Genomic DNA, 26,991 nt, shown 5'->3' on the forward strand with positions numbered 1-26,991 from the left:
CTCCGCCCCAGTGTTTACAAGTGTTGAGAAAGAGGACTGTTCCGACGTTGTTGTATTGTATGTCAAATGATACTAATTAATGTATTTGTGTCAGTTTATTGTTTACAATGGTCCGCAAATGTGCGTTTTATATATGTAACACGTGACCTCCCTACGTCACTACGTGGTCCAGGGTCACATATATTATTAATATATTAATATAACACGTTGTTCAGACAGCGTTTTAAACTCGTTCTGTCATTCACATTGTAGTACAAAGTCTAATACAAAGTCACCATGGTTACCTTTTGCTGCAATGCTTTATAATTTGTTTGTTTCTGTAATCTAAACAATTTCCTTCTTGTGTAATTACATTTGACAGAATTTCATTTAACCTTACACCAGTAAGAGTAATGATTTTAAAAGCCAGATAAGATAGTAATACTAGTAACTGTGGTTGTTTAGGTAGAAGCTTTGGTTCCCATGGTCACACTGGACAGTGGACACACTTTATTTTAACTGCATGTGTATGAAGGTGTAATCGTGTGACATAAATTTAAATTTAATTTAATGGCTTACATTAGAAATGTATTCATATTTTTATTTGTATATTTATCTGTATTTGTTCTGAGAAATGTCTGTCTGTGTGTTTAGGTGATTGACTGCAGATGAAGCTTTTTGTGAGAAGATCAGAATGAAGTCCACAAGGAGTTTCGTCATTTTACTTTGTCCCATGCTGGTGCTGGGTTTCCTCTACTATTCTGCTGGAAGACTACAACTGAGATCCCCGGTCCAAAAAACTCTGTAAGTAAACACCCTGAGCAAAACTTTATATCCTGCATTGTGATGTGAATGTGAGGAACTGTGTGGTTAAAATTCACTTATATGTAATGTACCTGTACGCTTATGACTGTCTGAGTACTCTGTCATGACTTAATAGATGAGCGATATGAACTCTATCATCATGCCACTCAGACGACACTTATTTCAGTTTTGGCCCAAAAAAAATCTATGTGAACACAACTTAAAATCCCTAAAAGTTTCATGTGACTTGGTTTTAATGAACAGCATGCATATACAGATACTGCTGGATAGGTTCCTTATATTGGAAGCCAAATAAATATGAAATTAAGCTAAAAAGAGAACTTGCATTGAAAAAAAACCCAAAGCCGCTGTGGAAAATTGACCTTTTGATTTTCTGTTTTAACTCTATGTGATGTAAAGGGCAGGAGTTTCTTGTAGGATAGAGAACTGTGTAAGTACGAGACTAAACGAGAGTAAATGTTTTGACAGTGAGGTAAATTTCTCTACAAAGTAAATAGTCCCAAACTTTTTGTGTCTCGATCTGGATTTCCCCAACTGTGTCATGTCTAAAATTAAAGTTGTCGCCCATCCCTTAATTTGCTTTGTCTTTCCGTTTGACATGAGATGGGTGACATGATTATACATCGAAAGGAAACGGAAGAATAAAAATGTTGCTGTGTTATTGTGGCCAGAGGAGGGAGCTAGACCCCATCACTTTTTTTACCCTGTTTCACTTTGGGGATTTATTCAGCACTGTACTGGCAACCCAAGTTAACAGTCAGCTTTTAAGACAATATAATCATAAATTGATTTATTGTTATGAAAAAGGATGCTTAAAAGAAAAGTCTTTTAAGAAAAGTTAGAAAATAAGTAAATTTTTGTCTTATTATATACTGTTATTTTCTGTAGTTTTGAGGTTACTGGTAGTCTACTGATAATATTGTGAATGTAGAATATTCTGTGTATTATTATTTTATTATTTATTATATTTTATTTTATATAGATATTACCTATATACAATACATGAATGTTTCTTTCCTTTAAATGCTTTTGCTATGTTTAAAATTTTTTCGTTATTTATTAGACTAAAATTTCTTAGATTTTGGAGTCTTACCTCTCTTTTAAATGGCCATAGTAAGATTTCTCTTTCATATTTTTTTATATTAATTTTCATATTAAAGGTAATATTAATAATAGTTAAAGCATTTTGACAATATTTAGAGTGGACCTGGATGATATCTTTACTTGCAATTGATCAGCATTAAAGGGATAATTCACCCAAAAATGAAAATTTTCATAATTTATTCACCCTGTTGTTTTAAATCTGTATAATTTTTTTATTTTGATGAACACAAAATGAGATATTTTGATTAATGATGGTAAGCACACAGCTGATTGTAATGGCGCTTTCACAAAGGACGCGGTGTGCTCTGCACTATAAAACCTGTTTATTTCAGTGGCTTGCGTCGCACCAGGACGGTTTGTTGTTGCGTCGAGCAAAGCGTGAGGGCCGAGGTCAAAGTTCAAAATAGTTTAACTTTTGCACTGGGCTCTGTGACAATTACCCGCGTGGCCAATAGAAACGCGGTATCCAAACAAGTACAAAAAGCAAAATGGGCGAAACTGAAGTTGTAGAATACAAGTTTACGCTCCAATAGGTAGGCAGCTTAAAGGAATAGTCTACTCATTTTCAATATTAAAATATGTTATTACCTTAACTAAGAATTGTTGATACATCCCTCTATCATCTGTGTGCGTGCACGTAAGCGCTGGAGCGCGCTGCGACGCTTCGATAGCATTTAGCTTAGCCCCATTCATTCAATGGTACCATTTAGAGATAAAGTTAGAAGTGACCAAACACATCAACGTTTTTCCTATTTAAGACGAGTAGTTATACGAGCAAGTTTGGTGGTACAAAATAAAAGGTAGCGCTTTTCTAAGCGGATTTAAAAGAGGACCTATATTTTATGGCGTAATAGCACTTTTGGGAGTACTTCGACTCGGCGCAGTAACACCCTCCCTCTCCCATTATAAGAGTGAGAAGGGGAGCGGACTTTTCAGGCGAGTCGAAGTACTCCCAAAAGTGCTATTACGCCATAAAATATAGTTCCTCTTTTAAATCCGCTTAGAAAAGCGCTACGTTTTATTTTGTACCACCAAACTTGCTCGTATAACTACTCGTCTTGAATAGGAAAAACGTTAATGTGTTTGGTCACTTCTAACTTTATCTCTAAATGGTAGCATTAAATGAATGGGACTAAGCTAAATGCTATCGAAGCGTCGCAGCGCGCTTCAGCGCTTACGTGCACGCACACAGATGATAGAGGGATGTATTAACAATTCTTACTTAAGGTAATAACATATTTTAATATTGAAAATGAGTAGACTATTCCTTTAAGTTACGTGAAATGGAGATGGGCAACAGCAGCGTTTGTATTCATCCTCCACTACTTAACCATAAAAATACGTTAGTAATTTATAGTAATCCCGCTGAAAGTTTTGAAAACTCCGCCTACTTTGGTCTGGCCAGCATAGCGCAAATCGCTTGGCCTGCGCTGAACCCAGCATCATGCGCAGCGCACACCGCGTCCTGTGTGAAACCCGCATAACCATTCACTTTCATACTAGGAAAACAAATATAATGGAAGTATTATGAAAAGTATCCTTTTTGGGTGAACTATCCCTTTAATTAGTTTAAGTTAGTTAGTGTTGCTTTTTTGCTCATACAAACAACTAAATAGGAGCGTATCATTGCTGTCAGCATCAGTTTGTGTGTTAAAGCTGAGTCAGTAAACTACAAAATTGTGCCATACCACTTCTGTCAAATTGCTTAGCTAGTCTAATTCATAATCTCATATGTACAAAACAATTCCTCATTCCAGAATGATAAAGGTTTATTAACTTCTGCGAACTTGCGTGTGGCCGGACTTCACCACTGTATTTGTTCCTCATCCAGATTTAATGATGTGCTTGAATTTTCCTGTTTTCCCTCCAAATCCCCTCAGGAATTTGCTTTTCTGATCCAGGCACAACATAATTCTCTGGGCATTCGTCACCTGAACCTACAACTCTTAATGTGAGATTCGACTGAGTCCACCTTAAACATGTTACTTGTGTGTTAATGTTTTGCAAATTGCTTTTTCGCTGAAAAATCACAATGATTGCTCATAAGCAGAGCTGATTTTGGGGATAATAACAATACACTATATCTCTTAAGCTAATGCAAAGTTATGTTAGACCACAAGCATGTAATCCAAGGCCATAAATGAAAAATAAAAAGTTTATTAAAGTCACAACTTAAGTGTTAAAACGTTTGAATGATGCAGCTTTTAGCTTACATAAGCTTATATAGTACATTTGTGGCTTTAGAAATCTGTGCCTTGCAACTTATTGTGGGATAACTTTTCTCTGTGACTCAATGCACTCTGTGTGGTGGTCTTTGTTGTGGTGGTGGGTTTAAACTACTTTCTACCACAAGTGTGGGCTTATACTGATTTAAATACGCTGATGATATGAGAGACACTGTAGGCATTTAACTGTACTCAGATAGACGCTCACACTCTTGTGTTTCAGAACCTGATTTGGATTCTTTACGCTCCACAGGACGTGTAGTAGCTTCAGGTAGAATTTCACCCTATATCCTATATAAACTACATTAATGTTGGGAGATTCATTTTAATAGCATCCGATACCAGAAAAATATTTGTACAATTTTTGAATATACTATAAAATAGTTGCAAAATTTTTAAACTGAGGTCACTAAATGAATTGGCAAAATAACTGTATTCAAACATCGCACATTTAATCTCCCAGCATTATAACGCTTATCCTTCGACCTCATGTATTTGATCAGCATTCTTCTGCGAATTCCTTTACAAAGATTTCTGTCGTGCTTCTGTCCACTTGCTGAGGAAGTGTAAACATCTTTCTGCTTCGTAGATTGTTTGCATACTCGAGCGCTGATGAATAAAGTTTGTATTAAACATTTGTCTATTGAAAGAGTGCGAATACCATCCTTCATCATTTTAAAATATAATGTAGAAAACAGTATGATATTAATAATATTAAAGGGATAGTTCACCCAAAAATGAAAATAATGTCATTAATGACTCACGCTCATGTCGTTCCAAACTCGTAAGACCTCCATTCATCTTCGGAAACACAGTTTAAGATGTTTTAGATTTAGTCTGAGAGCTTGTTGACCCTTCATTGAAAATCTATGTACACTATACTGTCCATCTCCATAAGCTAATAAAAACATCATCAAAGTAGTCCATGTGACATCAGTGGGTCAGTTAGAATGTGTTGAAGCATCGAAAATACATTTTGGTCCAAAAATAACAAAAATGACTAATTTATTCAGCTTTGTCTTCTCTTCCACGTCTGTTGTGAAGGGCATGCACAAGATTGTCACGTGACTGCGGATGACGTGACGCGGATGACGTCACGATCCTCAGACATGTTGTGAAGGTTTTTTTTTCAAACTTACAATGTGCGTCTCCGTCAGACTGTAAATGAAACCCGGGCGCACCAAAAAGTGCATTATATAACACGTCAGCTGCATCGTACGTCAGCCGCTTCACTGCAGTCACGTGACTTTAGTCTCGGACGTTTTAAATCATGATTCAACAAAAACTTTTGTACTAAATTTAAAAAATTTATGCAAAACGTAAGAACAACTTAGACCGCACGTACGCAATAATCATGAACAAGGAAAAAAAAATGAAGTATATAACTCAGATATTTATTATAGGTTTTTTCCTTGTTCATGATTATTGAGCATTTGTGGTCTAAGTTGTTCTTGTGTTTTTGCATACATTTAAAAATAAACTTTAGTATAAAAGTTTTTGTTGAATCATGATTAAAGTTAAAACGTCCGTACGCACATTTTCTGAACAAATTTGTGCGTACACATGGTTCGTGAATGAGACCCAGTATTTACATTTTTGGGTGAACTATCACTTTAATAGACCCTCTAGTTAGGGTGGATGCTATATTTAGAGTCCCCATGAAATCAAAACCCGACAATTGGTATTTTTTTAGGAAATATTGTAGTGTTCGTTATAAACAATTTATCCGTGTTGGTCATTTTTGTTGTTCATGTTGCCTCTTAAACTTTAATCAAAATCTGAAAATGTACTTCTGCGATCCTTCTTTAATGACATCAGTTAGACGGCTCCCCGCCTATTCAAACTGTCAGTAGGGCTGGGACGGTTGTAATTACCCTGCGGTGGTGTGCACGTCACAAATTATGAAAAATATAAAGTACAATCTCGCCCAGTGAGATGTCTTCATGTTCGTGTTAACGCAGACAGCCAGCAGACGTGGAGTTAATGCGCTATTTGCAAGGGAAGGCAATTGATATCAGTGATGACCAGGTGGTTTGGGGGCGGAACAATGAGGCAAGATATTGTCCCTTTCTCATTCCGGAGACTGTAGCCTCCGGAGGTCGCATTTGTAAGTCTTTTTTCATAACATTAACAATTATAAAGTTGACTATTATTCTTTGTTAATCATACATTGTTGTAATATGCTTATGACTTGCAAATGTCTGAAAATAATAGGCTAGATCAGTGGTTCCCAAACTTTTTCAGCGTGCGGCCCCCCTTGTGTATGGTGCATTCCTTCGCGGCTGCCCAAAGAAAATTTGTGACAAAAAACTGTTCTAAAACTCAACATTTTAATTTAAAAAAAAAACATTAAATTATACAAAAAAGTAGTTCTTTTGGTTAGTAGCCTTATTTTTTTTTAGGTTTAATTAAACAGAATTTATGATAAATGAATGTATTTCATAAAATATCATAAAACTGGGGCCCCCCGGCACCATCTCGCGGCCCCCCTGGGGGCCCCGGCCCCCAGTTTGAAAACCACTGGGCTAGATGACATATACAGCTTGCATATGCGACCTCCGCAGGAAACATTGATAATCCCTGGGTCCTCCTGGGCTCGGCTCAAGCAGCCACCGAAATGGCAAAGCATGTACGCACAGTTGCTTCACATTTACTTCACATGTTGTGTCTAATACCACGCGGAAAACGTGACCGCACTGCTTTCCTCCTCTTCAAAGCATGTGGCGCTTCAGAGCGTCTTTCGTTGCTAAGCTTGACGCTATGACAAGCACACACCGGCGGAGAAAGAATTTGGCGCCTATGAACACGCACGTTTGTTAAGAACTGTACACTGTAAAAAAATCCGTAGAAATTACAATGTTATTGCAGCTGGGTTGCCTGTAATTTACCGTAGATTTAAATTTATGTTATTTACTGGCAAGAGTTTGTTCAAAGTTAAATAAATTTTAAATATTAACAAGTCTTTATCTTTACAGAATAAAGCTAAACAATAACAGCCTCATGCAAAGCAGTCTTGGAACCAGAAATCATCATCAATCTTTTTCTGATTTTTGCTTCAGATTTTGTTTCCCAGAATGTTTTGCTTGATGCTGTTTTTTTAGTTTTACTCTGTAAAGACAAAGACTTGTAAATGTTTAATGTTCATTTAACTTTAAACAAAATGTTGCAAGTACTGTAAATAACATAAATTTAAATTTAAGTTACCGGCGACCCAGCTGCAATTTCTACAGAATTTTTTTACAGTGTATATCTGATTCTCGTTTACATTTGTATATTTTAAAATATATGTATTCATTATGTATAAGACCTATATGCATCAATGTGCACGTGCACATACGCGCATGCACCCCACACACACACACTCACACACAATCTATAACCACCGCACCACAGCGGTAAATTTGTGCATTACCACCGTGGTCGTAAAAAACTGCCACCGTCACAGCCCTAAATGTCAGTCTGCTGCAAGTTCCATTTCCGGATGGAACGCCTACTTTTCTATATCCAATCCATTCACATTCGTTGAAAACACAAGCCACGGCCACTATTTTTCTCATGTGATATTCTGTTTCATTTTGAAAGTAACAATACGGAAGTCGATCGCAACTTCCTGTTCACGTGGACTTTTCATTTAATGTGGTTGTAAGTGAGGGTGTGAGGGTTACAGTCACTTTACTGTTACATAACACGTCTTTCATAAATGAGTACAAAAATTAGTGTTCTAGGTCAGTGTTTCCCAATTCAGTACCCAACGTTTTATTTCTTTCCTCATATGAAAGAACTGATTCAGCTAATAAACTTCCTTACAGAATTTTGGAAATGTCTCCCTAATTAACACACTACCAAGCCAAGTTAAATCAGGTGTTTTATATGTAGAGACATCTAAAACATCCTGGGAGGGGTGCCACGTAGGACTGGATTGGGAAAAACTGATCTGGGTGTGCTTTTAAGTAATGTACAAAAAATAATGGAGATACACATTAGTACAAAAATAAATTATGGGTTAATGAGGTCTGTTGTCTGAATCTGTGTTGATCAGCACAGAAAATTGTGTCACTGTATGCAGACCCTTACTTATGCGTAAAAAACAGGACTATACTTCTAGCTTAAGGGTGGCAAGTAGGATAGGCCGCTGATGTAACATATATATTTCTTTATTTTGGGAGAAATAGCAGGCAGGTTGCTGACAGAAGCACAGTGATCTTTGAAATTTCTGCTCTTCAACTTAAATCCTGTCGCAGCTGCTGCATCATCTAATGCAACGTCACTGCTATCTCAATCTCTGCATTAATGCAGCACTTCATTTATCCTGCACATTTACCTTTAGTACCTCTAAAACAACTTTCCTGTTCAGCCAACATCTCCAAGCCGAAGCCGAGCTTACAATTCCCTCCAACATTTACATTCAGGTCTTGATCCACTTTGAAAAAGATGCCCACTTTTACAATTCACTTTTTTCAAATGGATTAAATATAGTCCTGCCTTTCATTTTTCTGCTTCTAAGAAACACATCACATTACCAAAACACAATGGATTGAAACTGCTGATTTATGTTTAATTTGAGTTTTTTTCCTATTTAGGCAGGTGGTGCTTCTAGCATTTATTTTTGTCTCCTGTTTTTAGGAACTATTACTTTTGTTGCTTGTGCCATCCACATCTGCTGATGACGTTATGTCAGTCTTTGTGGGTTATAACAATAAAACGTTGTGATTTTGTTCAGTGAACTATACAGTATGAAGTTTCACGTATAAATCAAGAGAAGGATATCTTTATGTTCTTGGTTTTATGTTTAGTATTTCTAACAGCTGACCTATTATTCACACATGACATTTACACGTAGTAATGGACGTTTGTTTATCTTTTATTACATGATGTTGGAATAGTTGATTCTGATTGGTCATTTCTCATTTGTATGTTTAATAACTTTACTAGTTTCATATCTTTCAAATCGGTACCCATTTTTTCTCAAAATTTAAAATGATTTATTCATCATTTTATTTATTTATTTGGTAACTTTGTAATTAGCCGGTTAATGTACAGTCTGCCAACCATTACTGTTAAATAAACTCCTTCAGAGTGTTAGGATTTATTTTATTATAGTAAATTATCCTTCACTTATATTGTAATATATTATAACCAAACTCTTTTGCGCTTTGCAAAGGTTGGTCAGCTGTGGATTGCACTATAAAATAAATTTAACTTGATTTAACGACTCTCCTCACGGTGCATACAACTGAATGTTTAGTTTAATACTTCCCTGGCACTGGTTGTCATACCCGTATTGTTTACGTTCGATGGCCGACCGTAAGCAGCTTCTCACATTTCTTTTGTTCTTTGTTCAAATAATTTCTCTCCCTTTATAACCTGCTTCACTTAACAACATTTACCGGGTAATTCTTCCTTTTGGGGCAATAAAAGTAACATGGAGTATAAAATGTTGATGTCTAATATTTCTTCTCTCTTTAGTGTACGACAACCAGGGATTCCTCCACAAGCTTGACGGAAAACTGTAAGTAATGCCTTACTGATCCTGTGGTTCTGCTAGATTATGATCTGTTCCATTATCTAGTTAGCTGCCTGGTTATAATGCCAGTTGATGGAGTTATAGGCGTGCACTTGATTTGGAGAGCTAGACAGCATAATTATGTCCAAATATAGCTTCATATGTATTATTCACGGTGAATTTCATTTTGTAATGCATTGCAATCAAGGGACAACCTTCAGTGCTCTCTCATAAAGCCAACACGGAAGTGAGTTAAACTGCAATTCATCGCTTGACCACTAGAGACATAGACCCCCCATTTTACAATGCGCAACTTTACATCAGAAATACATGTTTTACAGCCTGGTACAAAAAAGTGTTTATGGTCTATATAGCTAATTTTGCCCTTCATGACAACTGGAAGGGGGGTGAATTATTTTTTAACTCATCTGTTTGAATTATATTAAGCCTTGAAGTTCTGCATAATTAAGGGCGTGGCCACTTGAGTGACAGGTGAATTGCCACTGCTGTCACTACCGTTAAGCTTTGCAGATGTGGTTTCAGCAACCAGGCACCTTTCTTCCACCCACGTTTCGCCTCTTTGCCCATTTTCGGTGATGGCAATGGCACCTTGGGCTTCAAAAATGCTTCGGAAACCTACAGGTGATGTCAGCGACACTATGTCCGTATTAAATATAGTCTGTGACTGCAATGATTGCGAAATTCACTCAAGAAGGCAGATGAAGCGAGTGAGATGTTGATTATAAATGTACTAAATATAAATTAAAGTTGTTATTTAGTATGTTATTTAATCTTGATTAATTTTGATCAGATAAAAATTGTCATTGTAATTTGAATTGTAAGCTTAGCAGTCGTGTCACCTGTGCACTTTACGTGTGAAACTTTTATATGTCATATGGATTTGTGTCTTACAGAAACCTGATCTCAAATTTCCGTGGTATAGTCACGGAATATTTTGCTCATTTATTCGTGTAATTGTCACAGATCTTCGCATTTTTCCGTGTCCGTACCACGGTCTTTCTTTTCCGTGTCAGTTTCACGTATTGGTTACTCGAATGTTTTTCCGATTTTTAAACCATTTTCTCTTGGGTTTGGGGTTAGATTGGGGGTTTGGGTTAGGATGTCACTTTAACTATTGGTTTATACTATTTTTAAACAATTGTCGCCTGAGGTTAGGGTTAAGGGGGTCGGATACCAGACGCGCAGCTCAGCGCAGCGCAACGGCGTTCTAAAAAAAAATCAAACACATTGTTTTCTATGAGTATACGCACACCGGCGCCGACAGGTGGCTCCTGTCCGCGGCGCTCAGCTTTGACTCATGAAGTTGCTCAAATCCCTGTCGCCCCACTCACATAGTTACACATTAAATAACATCATATTTGTCCCAAATCATTAACGATTAACATTGGCTGCTAAGTGCTAACGTATATTTTGCATTTTAAAGTAGACGCTATTTGACTAAGCTTGCGCTATTTAATGTGCACTTCCAGTTTACAATACCCCCGAGTTGTCCTAGACGCGACGCAGCGCCGGGGCTGAGCTGCGTGTCCAGTGTTGGGTTTGGCGTAGGGATGTCATTTTATGTAACAAAGTCGTTCTAACCCCAATCCTAAGCGACAATTGTAAGAAAATAGGAAAAACAATTGAGTAACCAATGCATTAAACTGACACGGAAAGGAAAGTCTGTGGTACGGACATAGAAAAATGTGGAGATCCGTGACAATGACACGGATAAATAAGCAAAATATTCTGCGACTGTAACACAGAAATTCGTGAGATCAGGATGCTTAAAGTCCATGTAAATTCTGTTATTAAATGTGTTCTCAGTTTGTGACACCAAAGACAAATGTGATATTAACCACCCAGCCAAATTTGAATGATTAAAATAATGGCAAATAAATAAAATAAGTAATCAAAATTTAGGAAAAACAGGAATGTTTCTCTGCTTTTAAACGCTGGGGGGGGGGGTGTCTGTGCTGAAACAACGCCTACTCACTGTAAAGCTGCCATCGCTCTCAAATTTGAATACCGCTACAACCTGAATGGATGCTCATGATTGTGTTAGGGGTGGAGCCATGCTTAGTGGCTCCAGTGTGTCATCAAGCCACCATTTTAGCCCCGCCCAAATAATCCTGAACACGTATGTAGAAATGTAAATGTAGAAATGTAGAAAAATGGTGTGACTCCTATTTAGTACTGAATTGTGTTCACAGTCTTTACAACGTGTTTCAACAATACATTTCTAACATTTATAATGTGTTCAGAAACAATTTTCAAAACTGACTTTAATTTTCGGAACTGACACAGATTTTAAAAGTTAGCTTCCTATGTAGGCAGTAGACCGCAAGACTGCTCACTAGATTGGAACAGAGCTGAAATGTGTACATGTGTGGGTTCACTTTGTCCCATACCGTCCAGCGATTTTTCTCTCTTAATAACTTGTCTTGTTGTTTATTTGAACTTCGCTTTGCTAAAATAATGAATGGAGCCCTAAAGCCTTTTTTATTAATGATCTCTTGGCACCCAACAGCTCTCACCCAGTCATGTCCGATTTCACAGTCGTGATTGTATCTATACAGGAGGTCCGTTTACTAGAAGAAAAACATGAGACGGCCTCTCCTATTACCATTAACCCCCACCTGTATAAATGACACTGTCAGCAAGTCATCTTTTTATGTCCGGCACTCACAGTATTCATGTAAACTCGCCAGCAAGTTTCCATTTGCCGCCTTGTGAATTAGTGGGTTTATTCTGGCTGCAGCTTTTAACATAAACTCAACCTCATGTCAGATGTCTTATAGAGCAGCATTTATCCTTGTACATCCTTCGTGAGGACATCACAGCTGCTTTCCCTTCTGGCCACTTTCTTCCTTATGAAGGGGTTTAGATTCCCATCTGAAGTCTGGTTTTCTGGATGATAATTTTACTGGCAAGCATTTTATCTAAATTCATTCATTTTAAATAAATCCGGCCTTAACTTTCTTCACTTACTCCATTGACTTTGTTATTATGTGTTCGTTTTACTTGCAATCATATTTGCTATTGAATTAGTGTATATATATGTTTTATGTTTATTTCACAAAGGTGTTCAAATTTGGTAACAAGGATCATTTATAAGAGGTGTAAAAGTAAATCCTTGTGACCTGCAAATTTTTTTAACGAAAAAACATGTACAGTATGAATTCGCTTGCAATTAAAACACCATTTTCAATCCAAATTTATGAAAAATAGTTGTTTCAATGATAAAGCAACACATTTAATTTACAAAGTATTTGGACACGTTTGTTAAAGGGACACAGCAGAACTTTTTTGCCACTAGGGGGCGCTAGACATGTATTTTTCACGCCTAGCGCCCCTAGTGGCCACAAGCGCCGCAGCACTGTCGCAAAGGAAAAGAACTGGCCAACCTTAAAACTAAACTAAAAACTAAACCTTTAAAACGCTAAACGATCAACATTTTGAGGCATCAGGGAGAAACGCAGTCATGTTAATACAACTTTCTGATGAGGAACTCGTGGCAGAAGCCATTTCTCAATCTGAAGGTTGCAGCCTCTGGATGTCGTATTTCTAAGCTGCATACGTCATCAAGACTGTCTTATTTTAGAATATTAACAATTATAAGTTGACTATTATACTTAGTAAATCGTAAATTGTTGCAGTATGCTTATGACTTGCGAATCTAATGCTCAGTTTACCTTAATAAACCAGGCTTGATGACGTATGCAGACTGCATATTTGACCTCCGGAGGCTGCAGCCTTCTAATTCAGAAACAACCAGGTATCTCAAATAGTATTTCCTTGCCTTTTTCGAAACACATATTGTTGCATCGTCCCTCTCTCTCTTGCCACCAGGATTTTCCGCAATGGCGCTCGTTTTTCCTGTCTTTTGTGTGAAAACTGTTGCTCCAAATGCAAGTAAACCGATGTGTTAACGTCTGCCGCTTTGTATTACGTCACGCGAGTTACAACGGAACGCAGCAAATGAGGAAGAGAGAAACACTCGGATCTGATTGGTGAATGAATAGGTTTGGTGAATGAATAGGGTTTGGTTTTACACTGTGTGAGTTTGAGCAGGTTTGAATGCTATAGCATCCTGGATTGGAATGTAAATACCATAGACAGTAAAAGAAAGGTAAATACGTGAACACGTGAATGCAGCATCTGAATACAGGGAACTATATGCAAGATAATCGCCGTCATTTATAAAGAAGATCGCATTTATGTATGAATCAAGATTGTGAGTTTATATAAAAAAATTGCCTTAAAGCGGAATCGAACCCGGGTCCCCCGTTGCATAGGTCCGTGACACTTACACAGTGCCACGGAGTCACATAATAGAAGTTGCTCTCTACACTCCTTAAGTAGCCTCCAGCAAAATTCACGTTAAAAAAAATTGTGTGGAGGAAGTGACGTATGCCGTAAAGCAAATCGAGTTTTGTAGTTTTTTTGTGCTCTGGTTACTACCCGAAGCCCTAAGTTTTAAAGTACGAGTAAACCGATACAGACCCTGTCAGGCTATAGTAGACATGTCATTCAACCTATTTAAAGTCGATGTACTATCACAAGGGTCTTGAAAATTTATTATGAAGGTTGAAAAATTACATGGTGTCGCTTTAAATGTTAGTGAAACATGTCCATAGGTCATGACCAACACCTGCTTGGACACCTGTGTGAACTATTGTATATACACATTTGTTTTTTTGTTTGTTAAATTTGACAATAAAGACATATAATATAATTCATTCAACTTCATTCACTAAGTATTACTTTTACACAATTTCTTTTACATAATCGCCTAAATAATTACTATTACTGTATTTAAATATGTAATTAATACATATTCCGAAACTGTATGTAATATTGGGCTGCATAGCGATTAATCGCAACTAATCGTTCGCAGAATAGGTATTTTTACATCGTATATGTGTGTGTATAATAATTATTTAAAAATAAATACACACACATGCATGTATAGTTTTAAGTAAAAAATGTTTTATATATTAGGTATTCATTATTTATATATAATGTAAATTATATATAAATATAGAAATTTATATGCACACATAAATATTTCTTAAACATATACGTGCATGTGTGTGTACTTGTATATACAGAATTATTATATACAGTTCACACAGATATATGATGTAAACAAAAACTTTAATTCTGCAAACGATTGGTCACAATTAATCGCTATGCAGCCCTAATGTAATATGAATTAGGCGATAACTACTAAAGCACAAAAATTATTTTATGTATTTGATATATATATATTTGGTGTAGGAACATAACATTCATAAATACTTAGTTTCACAAGGCTAGTAAAACTGCCCACAGTGCTTAACAGATTGATAAGTCAATTATTTTGTTTATACAATGGTTACCACAAACATTGGTCTGGGGGTTATTTTAAGATATTTGACAGGTCAGGTGTGCATTTTATAGAAAATAAAATAAATCAACACCTATGGAACATTTCTTAACCAATCAGAATAAAGCATTCAACAGCCCTGTGGTATATGTTCGTATAATTGATATAACTGATAACATTTATCATGAGCCATACACCACTGGATTCATATATTTTCACATAATGCCATATTTCTTAAAATATAAACGAGTACATGTCAGAATCATCAAGAATGTTTAAAGTATTAATGTCTTGTCACCCAGAATATGAGCTCATTAATGTAATCCAATCGTTCTGCTAATTTTCTTCGGCCCCCATTTTTCTTTAGAGACTACTCCAAATATTTAGTTCATATGTGGGGTTAAGTTAATTAATTGATATACAAAAATAAATCAGTAATTAGTAAAAAGTAGTGGAACCCACTAATATGCAGTTGTGGGTAATTTAACACTCGCTTACACTATAGCTACGAGAAGTACACAGTTTAGCATCATATTTTGTTTTCTAATTCAAAGACATTCTTACATTGTGCATTCATGAATGTGATTTACAGTAAGTGTCAAAATGTTTTTAGGTTCTTAAATGGCTCTCTCATCCTCAGGTTTTTCCACTGTCTCCTTTTCTTCTAACTCATGATCTGTCTCTGTCATTGGTTCACAGACCCCTGGAGCTCCAGTATAAATATGGTAATCTCAGTAAAGGCGAGTGTAAACCAGGTTTCACGGAGGCCAAGATGACCTCAATCTATCCAAAGTAAGCTGATCTCACTCCTCATCTTATCTCACTCTGTATCTGATCTCACTCTGCGTCTGATTTCAGTCACTGCCTAATCTCACTCCACATCTGTTCTCACTCTGCATCTCACATAACTTTCTGTCTGATGTCACCCTCCGTATGATCTCACTACACATCTGATGTCATATCCTGTCTGATCTCACTCTGTATCTGCTCTCACTCCACATCAGATTTTACTTCCTATCTAATCTCACTTCCTGTCTGATCTCACTCTTTATCTGATCTCACTTTATGTGGTTTCACTTCACATCTGATGTCACTTCCTGTCTGATCTCACTCTGCATCTGATATTACTCTGGATCTAAACTCACTCCACATCTGATGTCACTTCCTGTCTGATCTCACTCCACATCTGATTTCACTTCCTGTCTTATCCCACTTCCCGTCTTATCCCACTTCCCGTCTGATGTCACTCCCCGTCTGATGTCACTCCCCGTCTGATGTCACTCCCCGTCTGATGTCACTCCCCGTCTGATGTCACTCCCCGTCTGATCTCACTCCACGTCTGATCTCACTCCACGTCTGATCTCACTCCACGTCTGATCTCACTCCACGTCTGATCTCACTTCCTGTCTTATCTCACTCTGCATCTGATCTCACTCTGTATCTGCTCTTACTCCACATCTGATTTCACTTCCTGTCTTTTACCACTTCGTGTCTGACCTCACTTCCCATACAATCTCACTTCCCATACGATCTCACTTCACATCTGATCTCACTTCCTGTCTTATCTCACTTTGCATCTGATCTCACTCCGTATCTGCTCTCACTCCACATCTGATTTCACTTCCTGTCTTATCTCACTTCCTGTCTGATCTCACTCCCTGTCTAATTTCACTCCCCATCCGATGTCACTCCCCATATGATCTCACTTTGCATCTGATTTTAATCTGCATCTGTTCTCACTCCATGTCTTATCTCACACCCCATCTGATCTCACACCCCATCTGATCTCACTCCTCATCTGATCTCACTCCACGTCTAATTTCACTCCCCATCCTGTCACTCCCCATATGATCTCACTCTGAATCTGTTCTCACTCCATGTCTAATCTCACACCCCATCTGATCTCACTCTCTATCTGATCTCACTTCGTATCTGCTCTCACTCCACATTTGATTTCACTTCCTTATTTCACTTTCTATCTTATCTCACTTTCTGTCTATTCTCACTCTGCATCTGATGTCACTCCCCATATGATCTCACTTTGCATCTGATTTCACTCTTCATCTGTTTTCTAACATTGCATCTGATCTCACTCTTTATCTGTTCTCACACCCTGTCTTATGTCACTTCCCATATGATCTCACTCTGCATCTGATCTCACTCTACATCTGATCTAACTTTGCATCTGATCTCACTCTGTATCTGCTCTTACTCCACATCTTATTTCACTTCCTGTCTTTTACCACTTCCTGTCTGACCTCACTTCCCATATAATCTCACTTCCCATATGATCTCACTTCACATCTGATCTCACTTCCTGTCTTGTCTCACTTTGCATCTGATCTCACTCCGTATCTGCTCTCACTCCACATCTGATTTCACTTCCTGTCTTATCTCACTTCCTGTCTGGTCTCACTCCCTGTCTAATTTCACTCCCCATCCGATGTCACTCCCCATATGATCTCACTTTGCATCTGATTTTACTCTGCATCTGTTCTCACTCCATGTCTAATCTCACACCCCATCTGATCTCACTCCTCATCTGATCTCACTCCTCATCTGATCTCACTCCGTATCTGCTCTCACTCCACATCTGATCTCACTCCACGTCTAATTTCACTCCCCATCCTGTCACTCCCCATATGATCTCACTCTGCATCTGTTCTCACTCCATGTCTAATCTCACACCCCATCTGATCTCACTCCCTATCTGATCTCACTCCGTATCTGCTCTCACTCCACATCTGATTTCACTTCCTTATTTCACTTTCTATCTTATCTCACTTTCTGTCTATTCTCACTCTGCATCTGATGTCACTCCCCATATGATCTCACTTTGCATCTGATTTCACTCTTTATCTGTTTTTTAACATTGCATCTGATCTCACTCTTTACCTGTTCTTACACCCTGTCTTATGTCACTTCCCATATGATCTCACTCTGCATCTGATCTCACTCTGCATCTGTTCTCACTTTGCATCTATTCTCACTCCCTGTCTTATGTCACTCCCCATATGATCTCACTCTTCATATGATCTAACTTTGCATCTGATCTCACTCTTTATCTGTTCTCACTCCATGTCTTGTGTCACTCTCCATATGATCTAACTTTGCATCTGATCTCACTCTGCATCTGTTCTCACTCCATGTCTAATCTAACTGTTAAAACTCATAAAGTTCGTTATAACAACAAGTTATATTCAGATACAGACATCCTGTTTTTTGGCATGAAGAATTACTTAATCTATTTTAAAACCACACATGTTTGATGTCTTTAGTCTACGTATAGTCACAATACACATTGTTTCAAAGCAGCTTTACAGAAATCATACTGATATGTCTTTAAGTGGAATAGTATATTAAAAAGAATCAGATTAATGACATTAAATAGCCTAACAATAAATAGATCTTTAATTTAGCTGACCTCAGATCTTGAGGAACAACACCTGATGCTCCAGTTCTGAAAATGTGAATGAGAAAAGACTTGTGCTTCCTTCTTGCAGTTTTGCCCTTATACAGTAAGAACGGAGCACTATGCTATGATGCTATTTAACCCATTACACAGTAAAGATGTTTCTGCATGCAGTTCTCATGAGAGAAAGTCAAAAGTAGCTAAAAAAAGATATTTCTCCTCTTTTGTAAATAATTGATATTTTGCAAAGATTTCTCACCGTGGAAGCTCTTTTTATCCTCTGTGCATTAAAGATGCTCAATGACCACAGAGCTCAGACATAATGCAGGTCTTTTTTGAGTCCGCCTGTTGTGCTTTTCTAAACTCCCATTGCGTGAGAAAGCAAAGGTTGTGATTCACATGACTTACACAAAAAGGTTTCGCCAAGCCACAGGATTTCTGCTGAAACCTTTTGAGGTCAATATAAACCACAGTTAAGTAACAATCAGATTCCTTTAGATGACGAATCAATACCTTAACGCATGCAGATTCTTAACTTTTATTTTAGGTGTCTTTCTCTGTTTTTGAAAATCATTAGTCTTTGTAGTTACTCAAAAACGTCTTACTGAAGAAATAGTTTTATTAATGTAAAACAAGGGGTTGAGGCCCAGATCACGTGACTTAGGTTCGTCTGATTTTGATGTCGAACCTCTCGGCACTAAGTGGATTCAGATGGGAATACTACAGTAAATAGACCATGACATCTTCAATGTTTGTTAAGACACTAACCCTGTAACATCTAGTTAGCTGTATAATTAGCATCTAACACGCATTGGTGAACGTGACTGTGGACCCCATTTACATCTGACCTTAAATAAATGCACAAAGTCAGCCAAATACTAGCGATAGCCAAAAACTACACGGAAAGATTTAATGCCTAAAAATCAAGTACAAGATGAACTGCATTGTCACACCACATCAGTTTTAGTTTGCTCCGTTCTTTTTATATTTTAATCCAATTCCAACTTTTCCAAAACTTCCACTGTGCGAATGAAACTTTTAATTCTGGAAATCCAGGGTGAGTTGATGTGTCGCACACGAGAACCAAAATTAACTTTTCAATGGCTGGTAAATTAAGAAAAATGACCAGACACGCATAATTCTTATCTGTCTTGAAACTTTTTGTATTATCAGTAATCAATATTAACTCTTGGATTGACTCATGGCCTTGGCTAATTTGTGCCTAAAGCCTGATTTGTACTTCTGTGTTAGACTTAGGCCTTTGTACGTAGCTTTGCGTAGCCTTCTGCACACCTCTCCGAAAATATAACAACGCGTCAATTCTACGTTGAGCCCAAGCATTCTGATTGGACTGCTAGAACCCACCCTCAGGAACAACTTAAACTGTAACAAAAGTCTCTGTTTATATACCCCATCACTGCTGATGCTTTTCCAACAATGTACACAACAAGATGTTTCTTCTACTTTTTCTAATCATTTTTTAAATAAACGCAACGTATAGTCCAGTGCGAAAATTGTACAAAAATTGTAATGAGGTTAAATAATTACTGCTTCTTTTTAATCTAGCAAAACATTATAGATAATTATAGATAAATTGTATTTATTGTTACTTACGATGCTTTGGTGTTGTGCACCAAGTGGTCTTTGGGTTGCTACGTGGGCTCGAGTGTGTTCATCTTGAAACACAAGGCTAATGCGCTAACATGACCCCAACAGAGAATCTATTGGCCAAGTGGAAAGATTTATCGCCTGATACCGATAATAAAATCCAAATATTGGCCGATATATCGACCTTGGCAATATATCAGTCGAACACTAGTTGCTTACGGCTTAAAGGGGAAAAGTGTAGGTCCGACACAGAAGTATAAATCAGCCTTTTCGTACATTCACACAGCAAAGAAGCATTAATGCTTCGGAAGGCTTGTCTGAAGCATGGCCAACAGCCAATCACAGTGGCCGCAACACATGCTCCGGTCTTCCATAAACGTGATTGGCTGGCTCTGCCTAGGTTATTTGCATAAGGCGATCTGATTGGCTGACGCATGCATTGCCGCTTAAATTAAGATTTCGGCAACGCATGACGTCACCCATTAAAAGTGAATGGGAAGCGTTAATGCTAACGCCCCGTGTGAATGTTCCGTTAATGCCTATAAGCTTTTAAGCATAAGGCTTTAAACAGTATTAAAATGTATTTGAGACCATAAAAAATTAAGTGTGTCCAGATGTATTTGTACTAAACAGAAACTGATTGACACACCTGATTGAACAGCTAATCTTTATCAATAACTTTAATCATAGCATTTGATCAAAGATAGTCCTGTGAAAATTATAATTATAACTATGACTTAGATGAATATGTGATCACATGTTGGTAGACATGCGTGCAGTGATCCAGATAATTGGGGTTTTCTCACGAGTGGATGTGTTTGATAGTCAAAGCCAGCAAGGAACAGGGGACCGTCTGTCACCTCCACTTAAGCAACTGGGACGTGAACAGACCCAGAGTTTGGTGTTCTTCATGGGAACTGTAATGCATTGAAACACCTGTGTCATTAGTAATATTACACCAGGGCCTGGGCAGCTGTGTACAACATGACTGAAGTTTTCGGCTATTGTTTAGTGAGGCAATGAAACCGTGTGCATGTTTTTGGTGTATAGTAGTATCAGGTCAGGTGCTTGTATGGTGGTAGAAGTTTCGCGGGTGTTTCGAGTGAAATACAGGGTCCAGCACAGGTGTTTCTGGACACTCTTGAGAGAGGATCTCATTAGCAGTGTAATTGATATGTGTTGGTGTTGAATACAAAGCACAGAGCAGTTAACCTACAATACACCAGATTTGTGTAGTGTTTAATTGCATAGTGTTGGGAGGTCTAATTCATTAAACTGTTAGGCAAAACATTAGATGTAATCTTGAAGAAAATATTAAGGTAAATGCTGCCGGTCAATGCATTTTCAATTTGGTTATGTTAATTGGAGTGTTTTCTAGTTTTATTCCTTGTATTGAGTGTATATTGATCTGTCACCCCAAGTTATTTTTTTGTGCTAAACACTTTAAATCGTAATTAGATAAATAATTTCTTGAGTAGTTCTCATTGTAGCTTCACTGTAATTAAATGACTACATGTTAGAGGAGTACATAAAACTTCCAGTTTAATAGTCAATAAAAGAATATACTATTTCATTGTAATCTATTAGGCACTATACGATTTGCAATAATACTAAATATTCAAATACAGTATATTTAATAATTTCTCTGTTTTTCTGTGATTTTCTTTTATTGTCTTTTTTAGTAAAGCTGTTTTGAAGCAATGAAACATTGTAAAAAAAAAATTGCTATACAAATAAATAAAATTTGACTTGACTTGAATTAACTACTTACATGTAGTTTTAAAATAGCTTCCCCTGCACTGTCAAACTGTCTCCTAATTCGAAGGCTGGATTAAGAGGTTGCGAAGTCCACGAACCCGCTTCTGAGATCCACAAATTCGCTTCCGAGGTCCACGAACCCGCTTCCGAGGTCCACGAACCCGCTATCGTGGTCCACGAACCCGCTATCGAGGTCCACGAACCAGTTCTCGAGGTCCACGAACCAGTTCTCGAGGTCCACGAACAAGCTATCGTGGTCCACGAACAAGCTATTGTGGTCCAAGAACAAGCTACCGTGGCCCACGAACAAGCTACCGTGGCCCACGAAAAAGCTATCGATGTCCACGAACAAGCTATTGATGTCCACAAACTAGCTTTCGAGGTCCACAAACAAGCTATCGTGGTCCACGAACCAGTTCTCAAAGTCCACGAACAAGCTATCGTGGTCCACGAACTGAAGCGGCTCCAGAGGTCCACCAACAAGCTACCGTGGCCCACGAACAAGCTACCGTGGCCCACGAACAAGCTACCGTGGCCCACGAACAAGCTACCGTGGCCCACGAACAAGCTATTGTGGTCCACGAACAAGCTACCGTGGCCCACGAACAAGCTACCGTGGCCCACGAACAAGCTATCGATGTCCACGAACAAGCTATTAATGTCCACAAACTAGCTTTCGAGGTCCACAAACAAGCTATCGTGGTCCACGAACCAGTTCTCAAAGTCCACGAACAAGCTATCGAGGTCCATGAAGCGGCTCCAGAGGTCCATGAACAAGCTACCGTGGCCCACGAACAAGCTACCGTGGCCCACGAACAAGCTATCGATGTCCACGAACAAGCTATCGATGTCCACGAACAAGCTATTGATGTCCACAAACTAGCTTTCGAGGTCCACAAACAAGCTATCGTGGTCCACGAACCAGTTCTCAAAGTCCACGAACAAGCTATCGTGGTCCATGAAGCGGCTCCAGAGGTCCACGAACAAGCTACCGTGGCCCACGAACAAGCTACCGTGGCCCACGAACAAGCTACCGTGGCCCACGAACAAGCTACCGTGGCCCACGAACAAGCTACCGTGGCCCACGAACAGGCTATCGTGGCCCACGAACAGGCTACCGTGGCCCACGAACAGGCTACCGTGGCCCACGAACAGGCTACCGTGGCCCACGAACAGGCTACCGTGGCCCACGAACAGGCTACCGTGGCCCACGAACAGGCTACCGTGGCCCACGAACAAGCTATCGAGGCCCACGAAGCGGAATGAGATGGTCTAGCCTATGGAGGATCCATAGCTGCGTCACCTTCTGTTCCCTCACATCACGTCTGTCACCGGGTCACAGCAGAGAAGGTTCTGACTTATTAAAGTGAATATGGAACCAACATTTTTTTGGGGGGTGACAAAAAATTTTGACGCAACATAAACAGTATTGCAGACATAATGTTAATACAAAATATAATTAATAATACAGTGACAAATACTGCTTTTTTGCAAAATACACACTTTTATTGAACAAAGGTTTTAAATGTTTATATTTAAATATTCCAGTTGTTTCAGACGCGCAATATATCTCCATGAAGGATCTATTTGTTTTATCCTTCGGGATTCCAGGAAAGAATGATGCATTTTGAGGCACTTTTTTAAGCATCCTTCGAATTGGGACAGCCTTACTAGTCTTTAGCAGCCTTTGGAGGTCGCAGCCTTTGAATTGGGACACACCTTCAGACACCTGCTAATTGGTTGAAATAGGTTTGGTTTTGCTTTAAAACACTATATATAGAGATATCTCTTAAACACATCAGTAGCCAGTGGATTATGGGTAATCCAGAACACACGAGTCATAACTGTAGTTATTATTCACAGATTTTCATTTTTATCATTCATGCTTGTCATAACTTGAATTTTTCACTTTTCATTTGTTTTGCTAGGTTTTTAAAGCCAGCCCCCATGTTCCTCGACAAAAATTTTAAACGTCTGTCAAAGATCAGCAGTTACCAACCTCCCTTCGGAGTAAAAACACAAGGTATTGCTTGTTTTGTTTGTTTATGTATAACACTTTCTTTGTGTTAGCTAGAAAACTGATCTGGTAAAAACTCACTTTCTGTGCTATTAAATTAATTTGAAATGGTTTCTATACCAGGTTTTGTGCGCATGGTACTATTTTGGGCTTTAATTATACTGAAAACTCTGCACAGTTATCCATAATGTGAAAACTTGATAAGGAAGTCCATCAGCTAGCACCAGAACCAGCACCAGTCTGTATAAACCACCCAACCAACTCAACAAAGAAATTTATTCTGACTTAAGCTGTTTTTCAATTCAATTAGTGAACTCATTTATTCAAGGAAACATAAATATTAGTCAGATGGTTTGTAGATGTAATGTCCGCCCTAACTAGTCACCAGGGTCCTATGCAGGTAATGTGGAAGCCATTTTCCTGTGACACCTATTCAATCACATCTATAGTTTTTAGACGAATTTCCCTCCAGCCTGATTCAATCACAAAATTCCACTTTTGTGGTGGATTTTTTCTCGGACACTATTTAGATACTTCACTTTGGTCAGTGAGCAGATGGTGTGGGACCTTCAGAACAGAGCTGTCAGCATCTCCACATCAGAACTGATGAGCTTTTTCAAGCAGCGGAAACGTTAATGCGTGAGAACTCAATGTCTGTGTAGGAATTACAGTTGTCTGTGTTAACTTGAATGTGATGTGGAGATAAAAACACAACTAATTGCTGAAATATTATTATTAGCGGTTGCGAGTCATGTTTGTTAGGGACGAGCACCATTGTTACTATTTTCATAGCAAAAGTAATATGGAATCTAAAGTCCCCGTGAACAGAAAGTCATGATTTACTTTACATTCATAATGTGATGTACTTCAGAGTGAAATGAAATATCGTATGAGGAAAATTGTGGGGTGATGCGAATGACGCATTATGGGCGGCGCGTTTGCCACGAAAACACACGCTATTCGCCTCAAACCCGTTATCGGCCAAGTTGAAAATATTCTACTTGAGCGAAAAATTAGCATGACACGAAGTTAAATCCCGCGAGTAATCTAGAGCGAATAACGTGATGCCCCACGTTTGGTGTGTACGTAGCATAACAGTTGGAGGGGGCGTGGTTAGCAGAGTATGAGTCAATTTTCAGATTTTGATTAGTAAGTTTATAAGGGCACATGAATTAAAAACATAATAATAATGGCCCACATAAATAATTGTTTTGATGAACACTGCAATATTCTAAATAAAATAAGAATTGTCAGTTTTGATTTCATGGGGACTTTAAATAAAACCTGGAGTGACCCTGAGCATTGTCGAAGAGAGGTGAGCGATTACTTTTAGTAAAGTGTTTAGACTACGATATCTGCCTGGACTTAAAAACAAGCCAAGGGAATCTTTTAGACTTCCATGGAAGGAGCCATATAGATCTTTTGACTCGAGTAAGTTTCCAGAACTCTCTGCAAAAACATGATCGCTGAGTTTTGTAATTTCAGGAAATGAACTAGTTTTAATTCTTCGTCTGATTATTTGAGAGAATGAGATACGCTGCCAAACTCCACCACATGCTTGTGTGAAACAGGCAGTGTTTAAAGTGATGCAAATCAATCATTTTGTTTTTGTAGACTTTACATGAAAATCCTGTTTTATTATACCCAGAGTTTCCCAGTAGACAGCCTTGAGGTTGAACTAAAAATAGTGCAGTGGATATTGTAGAGTACACACTTGAATGTGTTGGAGGCTGTGATGTAAGTCTCATATCAGCGTGAGACGTGCTGGTTTAGAAATACTTCATTCCTTCATGCTGGTGCCAATTCATATTCTGTCCATCCCAAACAGTATGCCTGATTTAATTTAGACCACATACAGACTACTACTGTACTACTGAATACTGTGCAGGTTTATAAGCATACAGTGGGCTTTTTACATGATAAATGTTTAACATACTAGTATGCAGTGTTGTCTGTTTAGTTATTTTAAAGGTGCAATGTGGGACTTTCAGAAGGATCTCTTGACAGAACTGCAATATAATCTACATAACTACATTATTAGTGGTGTATAAAGACCTTACAAAATAAACTGTGTTGTTTTTATTACCTTAAAATGAGACGTTTTTATCTACATACACCGCGGGTCTCCTTACATGGAAGTCGCCGTAATGTTTCTACAGTAGCCCTACACGGACAAATCGATCTATAGAGCACGTTTTGTCACTACATTGTCTCGGACAATAACGATTACTGTCTCAATGTTTGTCCTGTGGTGGCTACCGTAGCTTCTCTATGCATTTCGAAAAAGGAGGAGTGAGCTGTTGGTTGCAATTCACAGTCTCACCACTAGATGTTGCAAAAAGTCCAACATTGCACATTTAAGTTGTTTAAAAAATAATAATAATAATAAAACATTCTTTGCCCATAGAGAAGATCATCGATAATATTTTGGACGGTACAAAGGTCTATTCACTGGGTTCAGAACTGGACAGGTAATAATTATGTTATGGCAATTTATCACTACATGCTAAATAATAATCTTATACTGTACATTGAATATACATTATACAATATTGTAAATTTTTCTGTTTTTAATTTTAAATGTTCACAGATTTTTGTCTTTATCTCTTACAGTATGAGTTGTATGAGGTGTATTATTATTGGTAATGGAGGAATTCTGTCTAATAAGTCCCTAGGCTCCAAAATCGATGAATATGACGTCGTTGTACGGTATGTTATTAAATATGTTGGTTCTGATTGTAAGTGTGTTGTTGTGTGACGTATGACGAAAAGCAACAGATGTAGTTTAGTTCAGTCGATTAGATCAGAGGTGCCTAAACTAGGGCTGCAATGGCCTTTAATTTTGTCTGTCATGCCACGTGAGATAACGTAGATGATGCAAATGTTCATATTTCTTATTAAACATTTTCTAAAATGTGCAAATAAAACAAAAAATGTTACATTACAAAAATTTTAATGGAAATTAAATGCAAGGAATTAAAGTGAATAATTTTTTAAGTACATGCATACTTGTATAGTATGCATCACGAAACTAAACAAACTCGGGTTCTATGGGCTAATAATGGAGAGGTCGAGGCAGTAACACACAGATTAAAGGAAATTTAAAAATGATTTCAAAATGATACAGTTACCATTGAAGTTAGTTAGTGCATAAACAGAGTAATGTTTGCTTATTCATTTTTTAAATAT

General features: G+C 38.0%; 1 protein-coding gene across 4 annotated transcripts in view; it reads left to right on the forward strand.

Annotated features, from left to right (window-relative positions):
• Positions 1-26,991, forward strand: part of st3gal3a (ST3 beta-galactoside alpha-2,3-sialyltransferase 3a) — a 60,391-nt gene that overhangs the window by 12,869 nt on the left and 20,531 nt on the right. For 3 of the 4 annotated variants that reach the window (XM_055213112.2, XM_055213111.2, XM_055213113.2), the window contains exons 2-8: positions 634-782; positions 4,357-4,404; positions 9,600-9,642; positions 15,707-15,799; positions 23,714-23,808; positions 26,210-26,273; positions 26,416-26,511. In XM_055213112.2, coding sequence (XP_055069087.1) covers positions 674-782; positions 4,357-4,404; positions 9,600-9,642; positions 15,707-15,799; positions 23,714-23,808; positions 26,210-26,273; positions 26,416-26,511 — 548 coding nt within the window. In that variant the 5' untranslated portion in view covers positions 634-673. The remainder of the gene's footprint in view (positions 1-633; positions 783-4,356; positions 4,405-9,599; positions 9,643-15,706; positions 15,800-23,713; positions 23,809-26,209; positions 26,274-26,415; positions 26,512-26,991) is intronic. The other variant, XM_055213114.2, reaches the window with a different exon arrangement.

The sequence above is a fragment of the Misgurnus anguillicaudatus genome, chromosome 8 (genome assembly GCF_027580225.2).
Source record: "Misgurnus anguillicaudatus chromosome 8, ASM2758022v2, whole genome shotgun sequence".
In the NCBI taxonomy this organism is placed as follows: domain Eukaryota; kingdom Metazoa; phylum Chordata; class Actinopteri; order Cypriniformes; family Cobitidae; genus Misgurnus; species Misgurnus anguillicaudatus.